Source organism: Kogia breviceps, chromosome 4, assembly GCF_026419965.1.
Source record: "Kogia breviceps isolate mKogBre1 chromosome 4, mKogBre1 haplotype 1, whole genome shotgun sequence".
Lineage (NCBI taxonomy): Eukaryota > Metazoa > Chordata > Mammalia > Artiodactyla > Physeteridae > Kogia > Kogia breviceps.
This window is the reverse complement of record NC_081313.1, coordinates 140,161,177-140,179,712: the sequence shown is the minus strand read 5'-3', so window position 1 is coordinate 140,179,712 and position 18,536 is coordinate 140,161,177. Positions and strand designations below refer to the sequence as shown.

General features: G+C 43.6%; 1 protein-coding gene across 4 annotated transcripts in view; it reads left to right on the top strand.

Annotated features, from left to right (window-relative positions):
• Positions 1-18,536, top strand: part of GRIA1 (glutamate ionotropic receptor AMPA type subunit 1) — a 306,641-nt gene that overhangs the window by 163,390 nt on the left and 124,715 nt on the right. For all 4 annotated transcript variants that reach the window (XM_067032026.1, XM_067032027.1, XM_059061568.2 and 1 more), the window contains exons 4-5: positions 1,549-1,733; positions 7,957-8,010. In XM_067032026.1, the coding sequence (XP_066888127.1) occupies positions 1,549-1,733; positions 7,957-8,010 (239 nt within the window). The remainder of the gene's footprint in view (positions 1-1,548; positions 1,734-7,956; positions 8,011-18,536) is intronic.

The window sequence follows — 18,536 nt, the reverse complement described above, 5'->3', positions numbered from 1 at the left end:
CAGGAAGACAGAAATGATATATGTGCAAAAGACTGATTAATAATGCAAGCGAGAAATATGAAATAACCATCTGTTGCAGGCAGAATAATGACCTTCCCCTCTCCGCCAAAGACACCTGTGTTCTAATTCCTGGAACCTGTGAATATGTTATGTTAAATGGCAAGAGGGATTAGGTTACAGATGGAATTCATGTTGCTAATCGACTGACCTTAAAACAGAGAGATGGGCTTCTCTGGTGGCGCAGTGGTTAAGAATCAGACTGCCGATGCAGGGGACACGGGTTCGAGCCCTGGTCCGGGAAGATCCCACGTGCCGTGGCGCAACTAAGCCCATGTGCGCCACAACTACTGAGCCTGCGCTCTAGAGCCCATGAGCCACGACTACTAAAGCCCATGCACTTAGAGCTTGTGCTCCACAGCAAGAGAAGCAACCGCAATGAGAAGCCGGCGCACCACAATGAAGAGTAGCCCCTGCTCGCCGCAACTAGAGAAAGCCCGCGCACAGCAACGAAGACCCAACACAGCCAAAAATAAAAACAAATAAACAAATTAATTTTTAAAAAAAGAACAACAGAGAGATTATCCCGGATTATTTGGGTGAGCTCAGTGTAATTACAAGGGTCCTTAAGTGTGCAAGTTGAAGGCAGAAGAGTCAGGGTCAGAGTATAATGTGAGAGACTCAACCAGTCACTGCTGGTTTTGAAGCTGGAAGGGGCTATATATCAAGGAAAGCGGGCATCCTACAGAATCAGAAAAGGCAAGAAAAATTTATCCACTCAAACCTCCAGAAAGTAGCCCATAACTTGAATTTAGCTCAAGGAGATTCATTCCAAACATCTGACCTCTGGCAGTATAAGATGATAAATGTGTTGTTTGAAGCCACTATGTTTACAATAATTTTTTACAGCCGCAGTAGGAAACTAATACACCATCTATGTCCCAAAGATGAAACAAAGCAGTATTGAGTAATGGATTCCTCTATCATTTAGCTATAAATCAGAAGAGAGTAGCTTAATTCAGTGCACATTGATTGAATACCTACTGCGTGAGAGGCAAAGCACTAGGTCCTGAGGTATATTGAACATTCGTAAACGTGGTTGACAATTATTAGGTGCTGTTTAGATATCAGATTAGCACATTGAATCAGCAGTTACTAAACACCTAATAGTAATCAATGTTTATAAAACCCTTGCCATGCTTGAGACATTCTCATTCAATCCTCATGATGACACTGCGAGGTAGACGTTATTAACATCACCCTTTTCCCACTGAAGACACTAAATTTTAGCCACGTGAATTAGTCTGTACAAGATCATTTAACTAGTATATTGTAGCATCAGGATTTGAGCCTCAGATTTGATGTTTAGTCACTAACTCTATTGCGTGCTATGTTCTGCAAACAGAAACACAAAACAGACGCAGAACCTGACCTCGGTGAGCTCAGACTTGAGCTGGAGCTGAGTTTAGTGGAGGAGCGGGGTTGGCGGAAGTGGGGTGATGCCTGTGGATCCTGACTGCCACCTCTCTGTCCTACTTACCCGACCTCCAGGTCTGTCCGTCCTGCAGAAAGTCCTAGACACAGCGGCTGAGAAGAACTGGCAGGTGACAGCCGTCAACATTTTGACAACCACAGAGGAGGGATACCGGATGCTCTTCCAGGACCTGGAGAAGAAAAAGGAGAGGCTGGTGGTGGTGGACTGTGAATCCGAGCGCCTCAGTGCTATCCTGGGCCAGGTAGTGAGTGCAGCAAAGTGCCCTCAGGGTGGGCGTGGGAGACAGCTCATGAGCGAGCGGGTGACCATTTGCCTTTGGTGTTACAAAGAGAGTTCTTGACTAGATGAAACCAGAGGCCTGCCTTCTCACATTCTGTAATTCATACAGTTTAATTCTGCAATGTTACGAAATAGCGCAAACAGTGGGAGCCTTCATGCAGGACTTCAAATGGTTCTCGGATCAGTTAACCAAAAACTTAGCTCCAGTGCTTCCTTTTCTTGTTAAAAAGCAAACTACATGGCATTTTAGAATTTGTGAAGTGCTGTCACAACCTGTAGAGCCAGATTCCTGGCTTCAGCTCTGAGTTCTGTTACCCATTGGTCCAGCATTTGGTTTCTCATCCATTTGGCCCACTGACCAGTTTTGAGTCCAAGGAGGCACCAGGCACCTCCCTTTCCTGGAACACATCCATGTGTCTGAGCAATTAATTGATTGTCCATTCCAAGAAAGGGCACTGTAATCTCAGCAGTCTTTAGCCAGACATCTCTAAGCCACGGTTCCTCCAGTTCTCAGAAGTAAAGCATGTGTCATTGGATAGGTCACTTGTCTTTTTAAATGACATTTGTGTATTCAGATGAGCTAGCAAGGAAGTAGATTTTGCAATCGTTTTTGAACAGTGCTATACAACTAAAGATGGCAGTTTTAGGAACTTGACAACATGACAGAGCTTGTTAATGGCCCTCAAGACCCCTGGGGCTCCCACAGGGAATCTCAGCACCAGCTCAGCAATTGCTCAGAGGCCTCAGGAACTGAATAGGAGAGATTTTGAAAGTCAGGGGTTCTTTGAGGCGTTAACTCTGTGTTCTACTTTACAAAGTGTGGATCTGGCTTCCCTCTCAGAGAGAGAAACCAGCAAAAATTGTTTCCATTGAGATGGGAGTTTTTTGAGCTGGAGTCATGGGACTGGAATTCTAGTTAAGTAAAGCAGAATAGAGCACTGGTGAAAAGTAGAGACTCCGGAGCCAGAATGCCTGGGATTCACATCCCCAGCTCTAATATTTACTAGCTCTGTGACCTTGGGCCAGGTTTTCCATTTCTACGTCTCAGGTTCCTGATCCGTAAAATGGACATAATAATAATGATAATAATAATGATAATAACAAGAGAGCTCTTGTGATGGTTAGAAGAATCTAGGTATACATGTAAAGCACTTAGAATAGAGCCTGCCCCACAGAAAGTGATATATGTAAGGATATACCTATTTTGGCTATTCACAGTGCCAACTGGTACTGGTTTTCTTTTGTTTTGCTTTGTTTTCTTAGTTAAACTTTTAATTTTGAGATACAAATTCATATGCATGTGCAAGAAATAATACAGAGAGATCCCATGTACCACATATCCAGTTATCCCAATGGTAACATCTTAGAAAACTATAGCAACTATAGTGAAATATCACAACCAGGAAATTGACATTGACATTGATACATTCGAGGTACAGAACATCTCCATCACCATAAAGATCATCTGTGTTGCCCTTTTGTCGTCATCTGGCTTCCCTCTCTCCCTCTCTTTTTCCCTTTCCTCAGGCACTCTCTAACCTGTTCTCCATTTTTGTAATTTTCTTATTTTAAGAGTGTAATATAAATGGAATTACATAGTATGTAATGTTTGGGGTATGGCTTTTTTCATTTGGCATAATTCCCCGGAGATTCATTCAAGTTGTTGTGGGTATGATACTGCTTCCTTGAGTCACTCCCTCTTTGGCATAAGTGTACTCATCTGTAAAATAGGAATGAAGGCCCCTGTTCGACAAAGCTGATAAAAAGATTAGATAAGATAGGAGGTAGAGAAAGTGTTGAATGATAAGTTGGTATTCTTAAAGACTGATGACTCCTGCTGTATTATTCCATAGTAAAGATAAAGCTGTTGGTACTCGGCTTCCCTGGTGGCGCAGTGGTTGAGAGTCTGCCTGCCAATGCAGGAGACACGGGTTCGTGCCCCCGTTCGGGAAGATCCCACGTGCGGCGGAGTGGCTAGGCCCGTGAGTCATGGCCGCTGAGCCTGCGCGTCTAGAGCCTGACGGGAGAGACCACAGCAGTGAGAGGCCCGCGTACTGGGAAAAAAAAAAAAAAAAGCTGTTGGTACTATTTTCTGAGTGCTTACCATATACCAGACACTATGCCAAGCTCTTTCCATGTATAATTCCACTTAATCCTCACATCATCTCTATAAAAACAGCTTCTATTAGATCCCCTATTCTATAAATGAAGAAACAAGAGATTACACTTGCCTGGGATTTCACATAGAAGGAAAGCAGGAAGTCAAATCTATCTTGGTCAGGCTACAGGACCCAACCTTTTAAAAATGCAACTTTCAGCACATGTGCTGTCTATAGCTACTACCCCCTGTCAAAGGACAAACTAGTGTTTGGGAAGGAAGGAACTTGTTTGCATGAATATTTTATTTATTTTTTTTATTTTTTTTTTTATTTTTTTTTTTTTTGCGGTACGCGGGCCTCTCACTGTTGCAGCCTCTCCCTTTGCGGAGCACAGGCTCCAGACACGCAGGCCCAGCGGCCATGGCTCACGGGCCCAGCCGCTCCGCGGCACGTGGGATCTTCCCGGACCGGGGCACGAACCCGTGTCCCCTGCATCGGCAGGCGGATTCTCAACCACTGCGCCACCAGGGAAGCCCTGCATGAATATTTTAGATTGCAGGGTATTAACTTTTTTTTAGAGGTAGGGAGTGACCAGAACGGCTATTTTATTGTTGTTGTGTTTTTTTGAGGTACACGGGCCTCTCACTGCTGTGGCCTCTCCCGTTGCGGAGCACAGGCTCCAGACGCGCAGGCTCAGTGGCCATGGCTCACGGGCCCAACCGCTCCGCGGCATGTGGGATCTTCCCGGAGCGGACTCTCAACCACTGCGCCACCAGGGAAGCCCTTAACATTTTTTTTTTTTTTTTTTTTGGTGCTAGGCGGGCCTCTCACTGTTGTGGCCTCTCCCGTTGCGGAGCACAGGCTCCGGACGCGCAGGCTCAGCGGCCATGGCTCACGGGCCCAGCCGCTCCGCGGCATGTGGGATCTTCCCAGACCAGGGCACGAACCCGTGTCCCCTGCATCGGCAGGCGGACTCTCAACCACTGCGCCACCAGGGAAGCCCTTAACTTTTTTAATCATTGGATTCTTCTATTCTGAAAAGTAAGACCAAATGCTGAAAGGATCTTACAAATCACCTGATTTACCATTTGCATTCAAACTTTACAGATGGGATGACTGATGGTCATATTGGTTGAATGATTTGTCTTGAGTTCAGACAACTAGTTAGTGACAATGACCATGAGTCTAAAAGTTACATCTTCTGATTTGCAGTCTGACATCTTAGCATCATCCTAGACTGCCTCACACTCAGTGATTGGGATCTTTTCAGTCTAACACAAATGTTCTGCCTAACCTAAGGAGGAAGACAATGATTCCAAATTCCAAATAGGGAATTAACTGCCTGTCTCAGTCTCTAGTGCCCCGACTGGCATATAAGCTCTATTAGGATTTTTGTTTTGTTTTCTTCCCTGCTGCATCCACAGTGCCTTGAACAGTGCTTGGTACCTAGTAGATATTCAGTAAATATTTTTTGAATGAATGCGAAGAATAGGGAATCAATGAATGCTCTAAGATCCCAAATGTGAGATGGGTCTAGATATCTACAGGCAGCCTTTGACTGGAAAAGAGCCTTTAAACTGGAAGTAAGAGCATGTAGGGAGGCCCAGAGGGCATGTAGGGGCCAAGGTTCACAGAGGGGTTAAGAGGCCAAGAGGAGGATGTCCATTGTTTACTGGAAGGCAATGAAAAGGAGATGAACCCATGATTGTGACCACCTTTGGAAACCATGCCAAAGAGTCTGGGGTTTATTCTGTAAACAGTGGAGAGCCAGTGAAGGTTTGTGAGCAGGGAACAGGGTTATTAGAATATAAAGCTTTATCAATATATAAGACACTTAATTATGTAATACAGTCATTAAGTTCAGAATGAGTTAGAAATGGATGAGGGACACCAGGACCAGTTCATCCATCACCTTACCCTGCTGTATTGTCTTCAAAGTGCTTTTCACCTGTTGAAATCTTGTTCATTTATCTGTTTATATATTCACCATCTGGATCCCTGCTAAAGTGTCAACTCAGCTCATTGAGGGCCTGGGGTTCTTGCCTCATTTGTTCATAGCTTGTCCCTAGCACATAGCGTAGAGCTTGGCATGTGGCCCATGCTCAATAAAATATTTGTTGAGTTAATTAATTAATCAGAGAAGGCTTTACAGAGTAGTTGGGATTAGAGCTCAGCCATAAAGGTTATGAATAATCAGAGAGAATGGGAAAGGGCATTCCAGACACAAAGATTGTGAGTTAAGGCAATCCAGTGGAAATGACCTTTGAAGAGATGGGGTGAGTGAGGCAGTGGACTCCAAGTGTACATTACCCTTCTAACAACTTTCTCAGTTTGTAACCCTGTGTACCTGTATCTCTTCATCTGTTTAAGTATGGGTGTCCTCCCAGTAAACTGTGACCTCCAGGGCAGCAAGCACCATGCTTGTTTCACTGTCCACTATATCTCCAGCACAGTGCTTGATAGATAGTAAGCACTTAATAAATGTTTGTGAAAAGGAAGCTAGGCCATCAGGTAGGTAGGTGAGTAGATGGTTGGACGGTTTGTGTTAGGTCAAACCGTATGAAATTACTGACTTTTATTGGTCAAAAGTCATTAATTATCGGCTGTTTCCTATGTTTCAACCTGTAATTTCATCCTGCAGGGACTATTCTTATCCATTGCCTGGATGCATTGGGTTTCAAACGATCTTTTATTTGCTATTTTGTGCTTTCTAGAAGCTGAACAGGTTTCTGATAAAGGTATCTCATTGTTGAAAGAGCAAAAAACCATTTGACAAGAAAATGAAAAAGTAATGAAGAATTATTAACAAAACTATCATCCCCAAAGTCTTGGCACTCCATAGACTGGAATTTCACATGCTAACCACGGTTTCAGGGCATTCATTGTGTGTGCTTGCATTTAATTATTCCCTACATAAAAATAATCTGAGCCGCTATGCACATACATCCAATTAAGTAGATGTTTGAATGTGGGTGTTAATAACCTTGAAATTTTATTCAGTTAGAGAAGAAGCCCAAGTGCTTCTCATGTGTTTTATGCGTCCTTGCAACAGTGGGGGGAGAGAGGCACTGAGCAGGGTGTACTAACCTCAATTTGATGATTACAAACTAATAATAATAAAGAAATAGATCAAGTTAACTTTCAGGCTGAGCTAGGACTAAACCAAGGACTGTGGTCTTAGCGGTTCCTTGCTGGGTGGCATGTCTGGATGCCCAAGCAAACCGCTGGGTAGTTCTTTCTACAAATATTTTCTTGCCTGCCATGATTAGGGATGGTCTGCACATTGAAGGTGGACGGGTGTTTGGGGACCCTGGCTCTGAATCACTCATCATGTGGAAAGTCTCACAATAGCCAGGTCCCTGTCCTGACACTGCTACCACACTGCCGTGGGATCTGGATCACCGCTTCATCTCTCTGGGCCGGGACTTCCCGTCTGTACAGTGAGGGGCCGGACCAGATGATCCTGACATTCTCTTCCAGCTTCCGGGTCGAATGGCTCATTGATGTCTGAGTATCCAACGGGTTTAGGGAAGAAGGCACAAAATGCAGGGAAAGAAGGAACTGTATCTGAATATGGTCCATTCAAGGATTTGAAGATCGAGAGCTGGGGTGGAATCATCCACCTACCCATTTGACTATGCTTCCACCCATCCACCCATCTGTCCACCCAAGCAGCAGATATTGTTATAACAGTAACAAGGAATTCAATACCACATAAGATTCCCACTATGTGTGGGAAGGCTTTATGGAAGAAGGAAAGAAGTGAGCATTTTAGCCTGGACCTTGGGGTTATGATAACACTACTCTACCCCTGGAATCAGGCAAAACTGATGTCAGATGTTACATCTGCACTTAATAGCTGGGTAACTTCAGGGAGTTTATTTGACTTCTCTAAGTCTCAGTTCCTCATCTGTAAAACAAGGGTATCAGCAATGCCACCACCATTGGATGGTTGTGATATTGCAGTTTGGGTACTTAGGATAGGACAGGGCACATCTTCAGTACTCAGTGTTAATTGCTGGTTATTGATGGTGTAGCTTTAATTGTCAGTATGATTCATGCATCCCCTCCCGTTGTGTTTTGTAGATTGTAAAGCTGGAGAAGAACGGCATCGGCTACCACTATATCCTTGCAAATCTGGTGAGTAGAGGACACTGAAGCCTCTCAAATGATGGGTCTTCCTGTGGTTGGGGCCCGGCTTGCTCCTGTGGTCCCTGGCTGGAGGGAATGGCATGGGTGAGAGGGGCACTTCCAAGCTTTGCCTTTTCCCCTTCACACCCCTGCTTATCAAACCACAGCACACTCAAGGTGAACCTCTAAGCTTCCTTGGAAGAGATCCTGCTGGTGGGCAGGCCTTCCTCAGTCATCACAATTCCAACTTTAATCGGCTCCGCCACTTGGCGATAAGAACAAAATCACCACATCTTTGAATGGATACAAAATGTTTTGACCCCACTGGTTTTGACCCTCTATTTTGACACCAGTGATAGTTTTACTGTTTATAAATATAAATGTTTAAATCATAATGATACTAGCGCTGACAGATCTTTAACCAGAAACAGTTTTACAGCATAAACAGTATTATGTCAATTTAGTTTTTATTCCCTTTTTAATGTGGCATAGACAAGACTGTCTTTTAAAAAAAATCTTATTTTCATTTTTATGCGCTGCAGTTATTTTTATTGGGTGCAATTATTTTCCATGGTATGACGACTTGACTCATAACATAATTTTTTGTACATGTTAAATTTTACCTAGCAACATGCGCAATTATGAGTTTTCTTTTGTGACCATCGTTTCTGACAAGTTTGTTTTTCCTGGGTCATGTTTTGCTCCCGTTACTTTTTTAATCATGAAGTTTGATAGTTCCAGTAGTTTTTTCCCAAAGCCAAATGTAATTTTATTTTGCCTGTCTTATTTTCTAAAGAGCTAATTACATGCCATCCAGCTCATCCACTTAAAGTATACAAATCAATGGTTTTATATATATTCACAGATTTGTGAAACCATCACCACAGTCTCCTTTTTAAACTTTTTCATCACCCCCCCGAAAAGAAACCCATACCCATTAGCAGTGATTCCCCATCGCCCCACAAATTCCTCCAGCCTTAGGCAACCAGCAATCTACTTTATATCCTTATGGATTTGCCTATTCTGGATGTTGCATATAAGTGGAATCATAGAATATGTGGTTCTTTTTGACTGGCTTCTTTCATTTAGCATAATGTTTTCAAGGTTCATCCATGTTGTATCACGAATCAGTACTTCATTCCTTCTTATTGCCAACTAACATTCCATTATATGGATGTATCCCATTTTGTTTATCCATTCATCGGTTGATGGACACTTGGGTTGTTCTCACTTTTGGACTATTATGAATAACGCTCCTACGAACATTTGTTACAAGTTTTTCTCTTGAGCATACACCTAGAACTGAAACCACTAGGATACATGGCAACTCTATGTTTAATATTTTAAGAAACTCCAAAACTGTTTTCCAAACTGGTTGCATCTCCCAGAAAATTTTTTTTGAATTTTATTTTATTTATTTTCCAACAAATTTTAATAAATAACAAATTTTGCCATGTGCCAATTTGAGCAATTGTCAGATTTCCTTAATGATAGCTTTTTCTACAAAGTTTGCTTATTATCCTGGCCTGTCTTTATGATTTTCAGTGTTTGCTTTAAGATGTGATTTTTACCTTTTGTCTATAACAAATTATATCACTCAGTTTTAGCAATGTTATTTTGTGTTGATTATTCCTGTGAGTAATATTAATTATTAATTGAACAAGAGACTGATATTTTCTACTTGCTTTTGGTATAAGGATCAGTAATAGAACAAAAGCACAGGGGCTGGGTATATGTAAAGGTCAAAATGGCAGGATCTAAAACACCTTGCCTAATTCTTAAGCTCTGTCTCTCTTTCTGGGTGGATCTCCATCCTCAGATCCCTGGCTTAACCTTCTTTCCCCTTCAAAACTTCCTTGCCTTGGCTGTCCTAATATTTCAGGGTCAGGACTGGAAATAAGAAGGACTTCTTGTGATAGGTTAATTTAGACCCAGCTGTTAATAGATATATATGCTACTTTTCTCAGAGATATTTGCATTTTAAATGGCAGATGGCCGTCCAAAGATTTTTGGGGAACCAAGAGTTTCACCCTCAAAAACCATTTGGAAGGGGCCTCCCTTGGAGGTCCAGTGGTTAAGAATTCGCCTTCCAATGCAGGGGGTGCATGTCTGATCCCCGGTTGGGAAGCTAAGATCCCACATGCCTCACGGCCAAAAAAAACAAAACATAAAACAGAAGGAGTATTGTAACAAATTCAATAAAGACTTTAAAAATGGTCCACATCAAAAAAAAATCTTAAAAAACCCCCCAAAACAGAAAAACCATTTGCAAGGATGAAATTTTTGACTTCATAAGGAAGAAAACTCTTGACACCCCTTGAATCCCAGATGCTTAGTCCTAGAAGGGACTTTGAAAGTCAGCTGTATCTAAGTCTCATTTACTTATAGGGAAACATTTGCTTGTAGTCAAACCAGCAAGATGGTGTGACTTGGCCAGGGTCACACAGCAAGTCAGTGAAAGAGCTAGGCCTGGCACCAGGGTTAGTGGGCAGCACCCAGTGCCTTTTCCACTTCATCAGGACATCTCTCGCACAGACCACGTGGGCACCCTGCTGCTTGAGAGTACCGCAGAGCAAGGTTGGGGGCATGCATAATCAACTCTCCAGGCTAAGACAGAAATTACACATCAGTGGCCTCAAAGCCACCAAAAGACCTCAGGTAATTACATCGCCGGGCTCCATCTGTTGCCAAGTGACCCCTCGGTCACAACATCACCAAGTCAGCCCTTTGGGTGTCTGTTTCCTTCTGATCTGCATTCTTCTTTTTCCCCTGACCTAATGAGCTCTCAAATCCTTACAACGGCCAACTAATAGGATGCAAATTGCATATACCATCCAAATACAAAAGACTTGTATGTTCCAATAGATTAGTTGATAATTAGGCTTCAAATTACTAATTAATTCAGTCTGAAACATAGTCAAGTATGTGGTGTGTGTCTCTCTTCCCCCTTCAGAGGAATAAAGCAAGTTATAAGATGATTTTTAGAAATTCTGCCACATAATTAGCCTGCTGCTGCATGGAACTGACCCCCTCCTTCAGAGTGTTTGTGATTAGGGTGTAATAATTGAGTTAGAAACTAAGGAAGGAAGCTTTTGAAAGATTTAACAAAAAGAGGGAGCTACATTTTATTTTGCAGTTCTTTCTGTCCCTGTCAGAATGCAGGAGCTTCAAAGAAGCCAACAGCATTCTTGTAACAGAGCTCTTTGGAGGGATGTTTTTCGGGCTTTGGAGGGCCGCTAGATGAGAGGATGGAAGGAGACTGTGGGTCAGAGAGGAGAGCTTTATAACAGGGAGTCACAAAAAAAAGAACAGAAAAGAAAAGCCATGCTTTTTGTCCAGATACCATCCTCAGCTAGTATCTTTGTGATCTTGGGCAATTTTCCAGCCCTCAGTTTCCACATCAGGAATAATAGTTCCTATTCTATATGCTCATGGAGTCACTGGGGAAACCAAACATGTTGCTGAATGTCACCATGCCTTGAAAAAGTTAAAGTGTTCTGCATAGGTGAAGAATCCTAACTTCATATACTAAATCCACCCATCTGTACATACTCACATGTTGTGTCCGTATGTATACATGCATATCTATGCTGATATATGTATTCATATTTTATATATGATAGGATAGATGTATATTTATATTTCCATGGCATTGGTATGTCCATAAAGTGAACTTGAACCTTGCAGAAATTGGTGAACTCTACCATTATTTCTTAAAGAAGCCCCTGGGGTCCTGGAGCCCCCTGATGAACCAAACTCTCTTGTCTGGCTGTCAGTCCTCCTCCAAGCCCAGCACTGACACGGTTTTCAGTCCCTGCTCTGAGACTGTGATCATAGCAGACAGCTACCAGCCAGAGCTCTCCAGAGTGATAGCTCTTTATCTCTGTGGTGCATCAGCCGCAAATCTTAGAACAAATTGGTGTCTCTCAAAAGGAAGATATGTGGACCTCTACAACGTGTCTGCACAGTTTAGGAAACACTGAGCCAATGGTTCAATTCTTCAGTCCACTGAGACTCAAACATGAGTACTTACAGCATGGGACAAATGATCAGATTGTTTATATTGATGATTTGACTTTCATTGAAATAAAAAAGCACAACATTTAAAATGTCTTATACAGAACTAGCTAGACCTCTGAGAATTTATCAAGGGTCCAGCAGACCCCAGTTTGAGAAACACTGAAGGACTGAAGATTTTGGTTGTCCTTCTGTGTGGACCATATGGTGCCTCCTGGGGCACCAGTAACAATAGCAGCAACTCCTTTCATTTTTTTACCAAGTTATAGCTCATGTGATATTTTGGCCTGAATCACACCACTGGCTTTTGAACCTTGCAGTACTCCTATGACATAAGCAGGGTAGAATTCCTCATCCCCACTCTATAGAAATGAGAACTGAGAATCCAAGATGTTCCATGACGGATCTGCAGAGAGGCAAGGCAAGCACTCCTCGATGGAGTCTGGCTCTCAGGAATCTGGCAAAAGCCAAGTGATATGATCATAAGAATAGGATGACCAGGCTAACCTGAGCCACTGAACTAGAATTTCTTAAACCCCTAATAAATAACTACAACAATAATAACAATGGTGATAACTATTATTCATTGAATGACTGCTACATTCCAGACACTATGATATATACTTAAACAGTTACCTATTAGATCCTCATAATTGTCCTGGAGGTTGATAATATTATCCTCATTTTTCAGATGAAGAAACTAAGGTTCAGAAAGATTAGTGAGTTTTCCAGTGACAAAGTTTATTAAGTCACGGAGCTGGGCTTCCCCTCCAGGACTAGAGAACTCCAAAATCCGTGTTCTTTTTTTTTTTTTTTTTTTTTTTTTTGCGGTACGCGGGCCTCTCACTGTTGTGGCCTCTCCCGTTGCGGAGCACAGGCTCCGGACGCGCAGGCTCAGCGGCCATGGCTCATGGGCCCAGCCGCTCCGCGGCATGTGGGATCTTCCCAGACCAGGGCACGAACCCGCGTCCCCTGCATCGGCAGGCGGACTCTCAACCGCTGCGCCACCAGGGAAGCCCAAAATCCGTGTTCTTATACTGTGCCATGTGACTGCTGAGCATGGGGGAGGTGGGGACAGGTGCAAGGGGGACACAAGCTCTCGATAAGAGGGCTTCAGTTTAAATCTTGCCTACAGTTGCAGCAATAAACCTGGAATTCACACTCAGGCTCTCACACTCCCACCGGGTATCTTTTCCATTGTACACTGATGGAATTTCATTATAATTATACAGTTGGCCCTCCATGTTTGTGGGTTCCATGTCCGCGGATTCAACCAACTACAGGTCAAAAATATTTGAAAAAAAATCCAGAAAGTTCTAAAATGCAAAACTTGAATTTGCCACACAGCGGCAACTATTTACATAGCATTTATATTGTATTTCTAGCTATTGACAAAGCATTTACATTTTATCAGGTATTATAAGGAATCTAGAGATGACCTACAGTATACGGGAGGATGAGAGTACGTTATATGCAAATACTGTTATGCCATTTTATATAAGGGACTTGAGAATCCGCAGATTTTGGTCTCTGCGGGGGGGTCCTTAACCAATCCCCCAGGGATACCAAGGGGCAACTGTGATTTCTAGTGCACAAAGTAGCTGAGGGAAACACACGGAGGACGGGTCATCCCAGGTCTTACTGGGGGATTCGGGGACCAGGGTGGTCAGCCATTTCTGCCATGTGGATGCAGGTGACCTCCTGTGAAATGTTAAGAGTTGGCAGTTCTGGTCCATGTGGCGGCTCATCCAAGCCCCCAGCTCCATGCTGCTACCTCTTTGCTATATCAGTCTTGAGAAGAAACTGCTCTTTCATCTCCTTGCTCCCCTGTGGTGAGAAAGCTGTCTCTGCCTTCTGTAAGGCCAAGCTCGGCCGCTTTCTTCTGCACATGCCATCTCAATACCACACACAGTCACGTTTGGTTCCTGTATGGTTTCTCTAGTTAGGGAGCTGGAATAGTAGCTGGGAAGGGTGGGTCTGGGTCAGACAGACCTGAGTTTGAATTCTGGTTTTATATTTATTAGCTGTGTGATATTAGCAAAGTGACCTACCTTCTCTGAGCTTTCATTACCTCATCTGTAAAAAAAAGGAATGTGGTATCATCTACCTCCTCATGGGCTATCATGTGAATTAAATGAAATAATACTTTATAAGTACTCATAGTAATATTTGGCCCCCAATAAGCACTCAGTTAATGTTAACAATTTCCAACATCATCATCATCATTATTAGTGGGGAAAGAAAACACTAAATATCTGGGGACATGACACTATCCTTGAGGTCCCTCAACCCCCTTCCAAACTAAATCTCATCCACAACTGAAACCCAATTATATAATACCTTCCTCCCTGTTTGTGTGTAAGCTCCTGGAAGAAGGAATATGTCTGCCTTTCTCACTGATGAATTCCCCAGTTCACCAGGCAAAGTGAGTTGCATGTAACGGTGTTCTTTAAAAAGTCACTGAATGAATGAATGAGTGAGCGAAATGACTTCTTAGGAAATAAACAATGGTGGTGCCCACTTACTACATGCACTTAAAGGCAAATTCCCTGTGTCTATGCTAAAAGAAGCAGAGATCAGGGATTGTGGGACTATGAATACAGCTAAGAATATGCGAATGAGTAGGTAGAGATGGGCCTCAGAGGGCATCTAGTCCACTTCCCATAAAAGGCCAGAATCTCCTCTACAACATCCCTAACAGAAGCCCATCCAGCTGGTGCCTGCTTGAATAATACCCAGTGATAGGGAAGAGTGTATTTGGAACCGCCTACCCTGCTTGTTCTTGGTGTTTGCTCCTTCAGCCTGGACGACCCCCTGTCCCCGCCCCTCCCCATGCCTTCTCACAGGACAGGTTCTAACAGCCAGCCAAATGAACATCAGACATGAACCAAGCATGTCTGTGTGCCTTCCACTGCACTGGGCTCACACCAGAAGCACTAAGAAGCATGCGGTGTCACTTTTGTCCTGGAAGCAACTTGGCTTTGTCTTGCAGCTAAATTGGAACATGTAAATAAAGTTGTAAAAGGATGCCAGAGAAAACTCTTGTGTGGAAGTAATGCAAGCCCCATAAACTGCCACCCCAACTGCCAGAGCCTGGCGGTCAGAGGCTCGAGGGGCCCCTGGAGGCTGCACGTTTCTGGGAAGGATCGTGACGGTGCATCCATGCAGCCAGTAGTCCCATGAAGCGTGTGCCTTTGCGCTGGCTCGAAGAGTCCCAAAGAACCAGAGTTGAAGGGTCCCCAGGAGCTCGTCTCACCCAACCCCTCCCGCATTTTGTAAAAGAGGCACTTAAGACCCAGAGAAGGGACATAACGTGTTTGAAGTCGCTCGGAAGTTGAACAGGAGAGCTGGGCTGGGATTTGGAGCAATTGTTCTGTTCTTTGTGGCTTCTTTTACCTCACTGCTGCCTCTCAGTTTCCTGTGTGTGTGTGTGTGTGTGTGTGTGTGTGTGTGTGTGTGTGTGTGTGTAAGAGAAAGAAACATATAGAAATAGGAGACAGAGAGAGGTTGAGAAGCACTCCCTCCCCACTCCCCCGCCCCTCTCAGAGTCACCCGTCACTGATGGAGTCCAACCCAGTGTCCTCTTCTCCCTCCCACCCAGCCTTCCCTCTCTCCCTCGGCTTCACCTCACTCTTCTGCAGCAGTGAGAACACTCAGCTTACTTTAGGATCACCAGAGCTTACACTGCAGAGAGCCTCTGGAAGGGAAGAGGACATGGATGGGTAGAAAATCAAGTCCCAGACCCCAAAGGATGCTCACTTCCTACGTGGTCCAAGCATGCCATCAGGCAAGGGCAAGGCTGAGTATATGTTACTCTTTGCAGTCACACCCCATGCTCTAGAATAATCCATTCTAGAGAACTGAGAGTTCCTGCATCCGTCCAAGAAAGGTGAGATTATATTCTCATTTTATGAGAGAGGAAAAGGAGGTCTAAGTTGCTGAAGAAAGTTTTCCAAGGTCATGTGGCTAAAACTGGAATTTGAACTCAAACCTCTCTAATTCCAAAGATTAGGTTTGTTGTCCATTGGGCCACACTGCCCAAATCAAAGAAACCTTGGTGACTCTCAGGCCTGGTATTATAACCGAGAAAGCTCAGAAATAAACTTTTCTTCTGAAACTGCCTGGGTTTGAATTTTCGCTCAGTCACCTACTAGCTGTGTGACCTTGGGCAAGTCATCTCACCTCTCTGTACCTCAGTTTCCTCATCTGTAGGTGGGAATATTAATGCATACCTCACAAGATAAAGTGAGTTAATTTATATCAAGTTTTACAACAGCGAGTGCAGCAGAAGCCTGGGGTCTCATCCCAACTCTGCCACTGACTCATTATCCTTTGCAAAAACAAAAATTCTATTTTTTTTGAGGGTCTCAATTTGTTCCAGGTCTGTTCAAGGGTTTTCAAAACGACTAAATAATCAAAAGGACCTTTCCAGATGTGCAACTTACGGTTCTGGTTTTCCTTCCTCTCTCTGTAGTCCAGAGGTGCCAAAACAAAATTCTCAGAGCCACATTGGCTCCCTTCATTCTAAGGGAGAAGCCACTCCATTCATCTCAAGCACTGGGTGTTTGCATCCTCTGCTCTTGCCAGCCATGCATACCTTGGCTGATTTGGAAAGGCCCTTCCCATGCTCAGTCAGTGGGTCATTTCAGATATGCAAGCCAGCAGCTGTAATTGCTCTTCCACAGCATGGAACCCCCTTGCCACTACCAGCTTAGAAGCAGGAGGGACAGACCCATTAAGTACCTATTTTGGCAGGAGGTTGGGGTAATATGTAACTAGAAAGGTTCAGTCCTCACTTCCTTACTTGTCCCTTTTTCTAAGACAGAAAAGCAAACAGACTCTAGAGTACTCTAGGTGAGTACTTATTATGTACTAGGCACTGTCCTAAGAATTTGATAGCAATTAATGCAGTTAATACTCCCAACGGCCCTATGAGATAACTGCTATAATGATTCTTATTTTGCAGTAAAGGATGCCAAGGCACAGAAAGGTTGAGTAGCTTGCCTGCAGTCACACAGCTAGGTGGTGGCAGAGCTGAGATTTGAATCCAGGTTGATGTGTACACACATTTCCTCTGATTCACCACCCTCTGTCACTCCGATTCAGAATCTCCGAGCATGTGTGCTTTCCAATTAGAGAGTTCTTCCCTGTACTCTTTACCCAGACAAAGCCTCCTCTTCTTTCAGCTTCCTTGCTTCCACTGGGAGCCTTCCCTGAGTGCCAGGTCCAGGTTTTGTTCTATCTACTTTGCGCTATAGTTATGTGGGCAATATGGGCCTTTGTCACTAAACCTTAAGTAACTTGAAAACAAGGACCAAACCTATCTTATTCTCTGCTGCATCCCTTTGTCCAGTATGTACTTGGCAATATTAGATCCTCAAAGGTGAATGAGTGAATGAATGAATGAATAACAAGATTATTCCTTTCCCCATTCCTAGTAGGTTTCAAATTTATCATACGTTTGGACTTTCATTCATTCTTCACCAAGCATTCATTGGGTGCCTACTCTATGGGAGCCCCTGAGAATGTTTAAGCTGGCATTTCATCAAAGGTGGGCTTGCTATAGTTTTTGCCTGAGCCTCACTGGACAGGAAGGTTTTGAACATGTGAAAGGAAGGTATTGCTGGTTTCAAGTCTGCCAGGAACTCCAGCCATAAAAGCCCACCCCACCCCTACCCTCTGGCTCTTGTTCTGAAGTGGCCGTGGCCAGGTGTCACCAGTGACTGCAGCCAATTAGAACAGAGTTAAGATGAAGGGAGGTTCTGAAAGACCAACCAACCCCAGGCCAGATACTGCACTTCTTTATTCATGCATTGACAGCCCAATCTGGGGGCCCCTGTCCTTCTGCCACAAAATGCCAGCATTTTATCCTAAACCCACAGACTGAGAGAATTTGGTTTGTGAGATCCCAACTACCTTTTTAAATAATCTGTCAGCAGTGGACTTGTGTTTGGGGGATAGGTCTGTTTGTGTGTTTGCTGATATCCAAGTGTACAGGTGCCTGCCTCCCTGGTTTCAAATGTACTTGGGTAAGAGTTAACACTAGTGGTTTTTTTCCCCAATCGAATGGTGTTTTAGCTGGTTTAAGCACAGCTGCAATGTCTTATTGACTTGGCAGGAACCAGATAAGCCTATGTTATGAGGGATTATATAGGGTAAGGACACATTCAAGTTTCAGTCAGTTAAAGGGGCTAGAATAGAAAAATCTGAAGACTTTATGCAGAGACGTGGTTATTTGAGGACACAACAAAGTCCTCAGCCCAGGAATATTCCATGAATTCATGTATATCCATATTCATGTGCACACACCTGTGTGATCACAGAATTGTAGATCAAAGCTGGAAAAGCCCTTAAGAGAGAAATCGACTGGCTCAGAAGTTTCCAAACTTTTTCGTTTAAAGCTCTAGTTTCAAATGGAATCTTGGGGAGAACCCCAGTATGTAAAACAGATAAAAAGCAGAGCTGCTTTGATGGAAGACGGAGGGTGGGAATCCAGAAGCTTATCCTTCTGCCTTCCC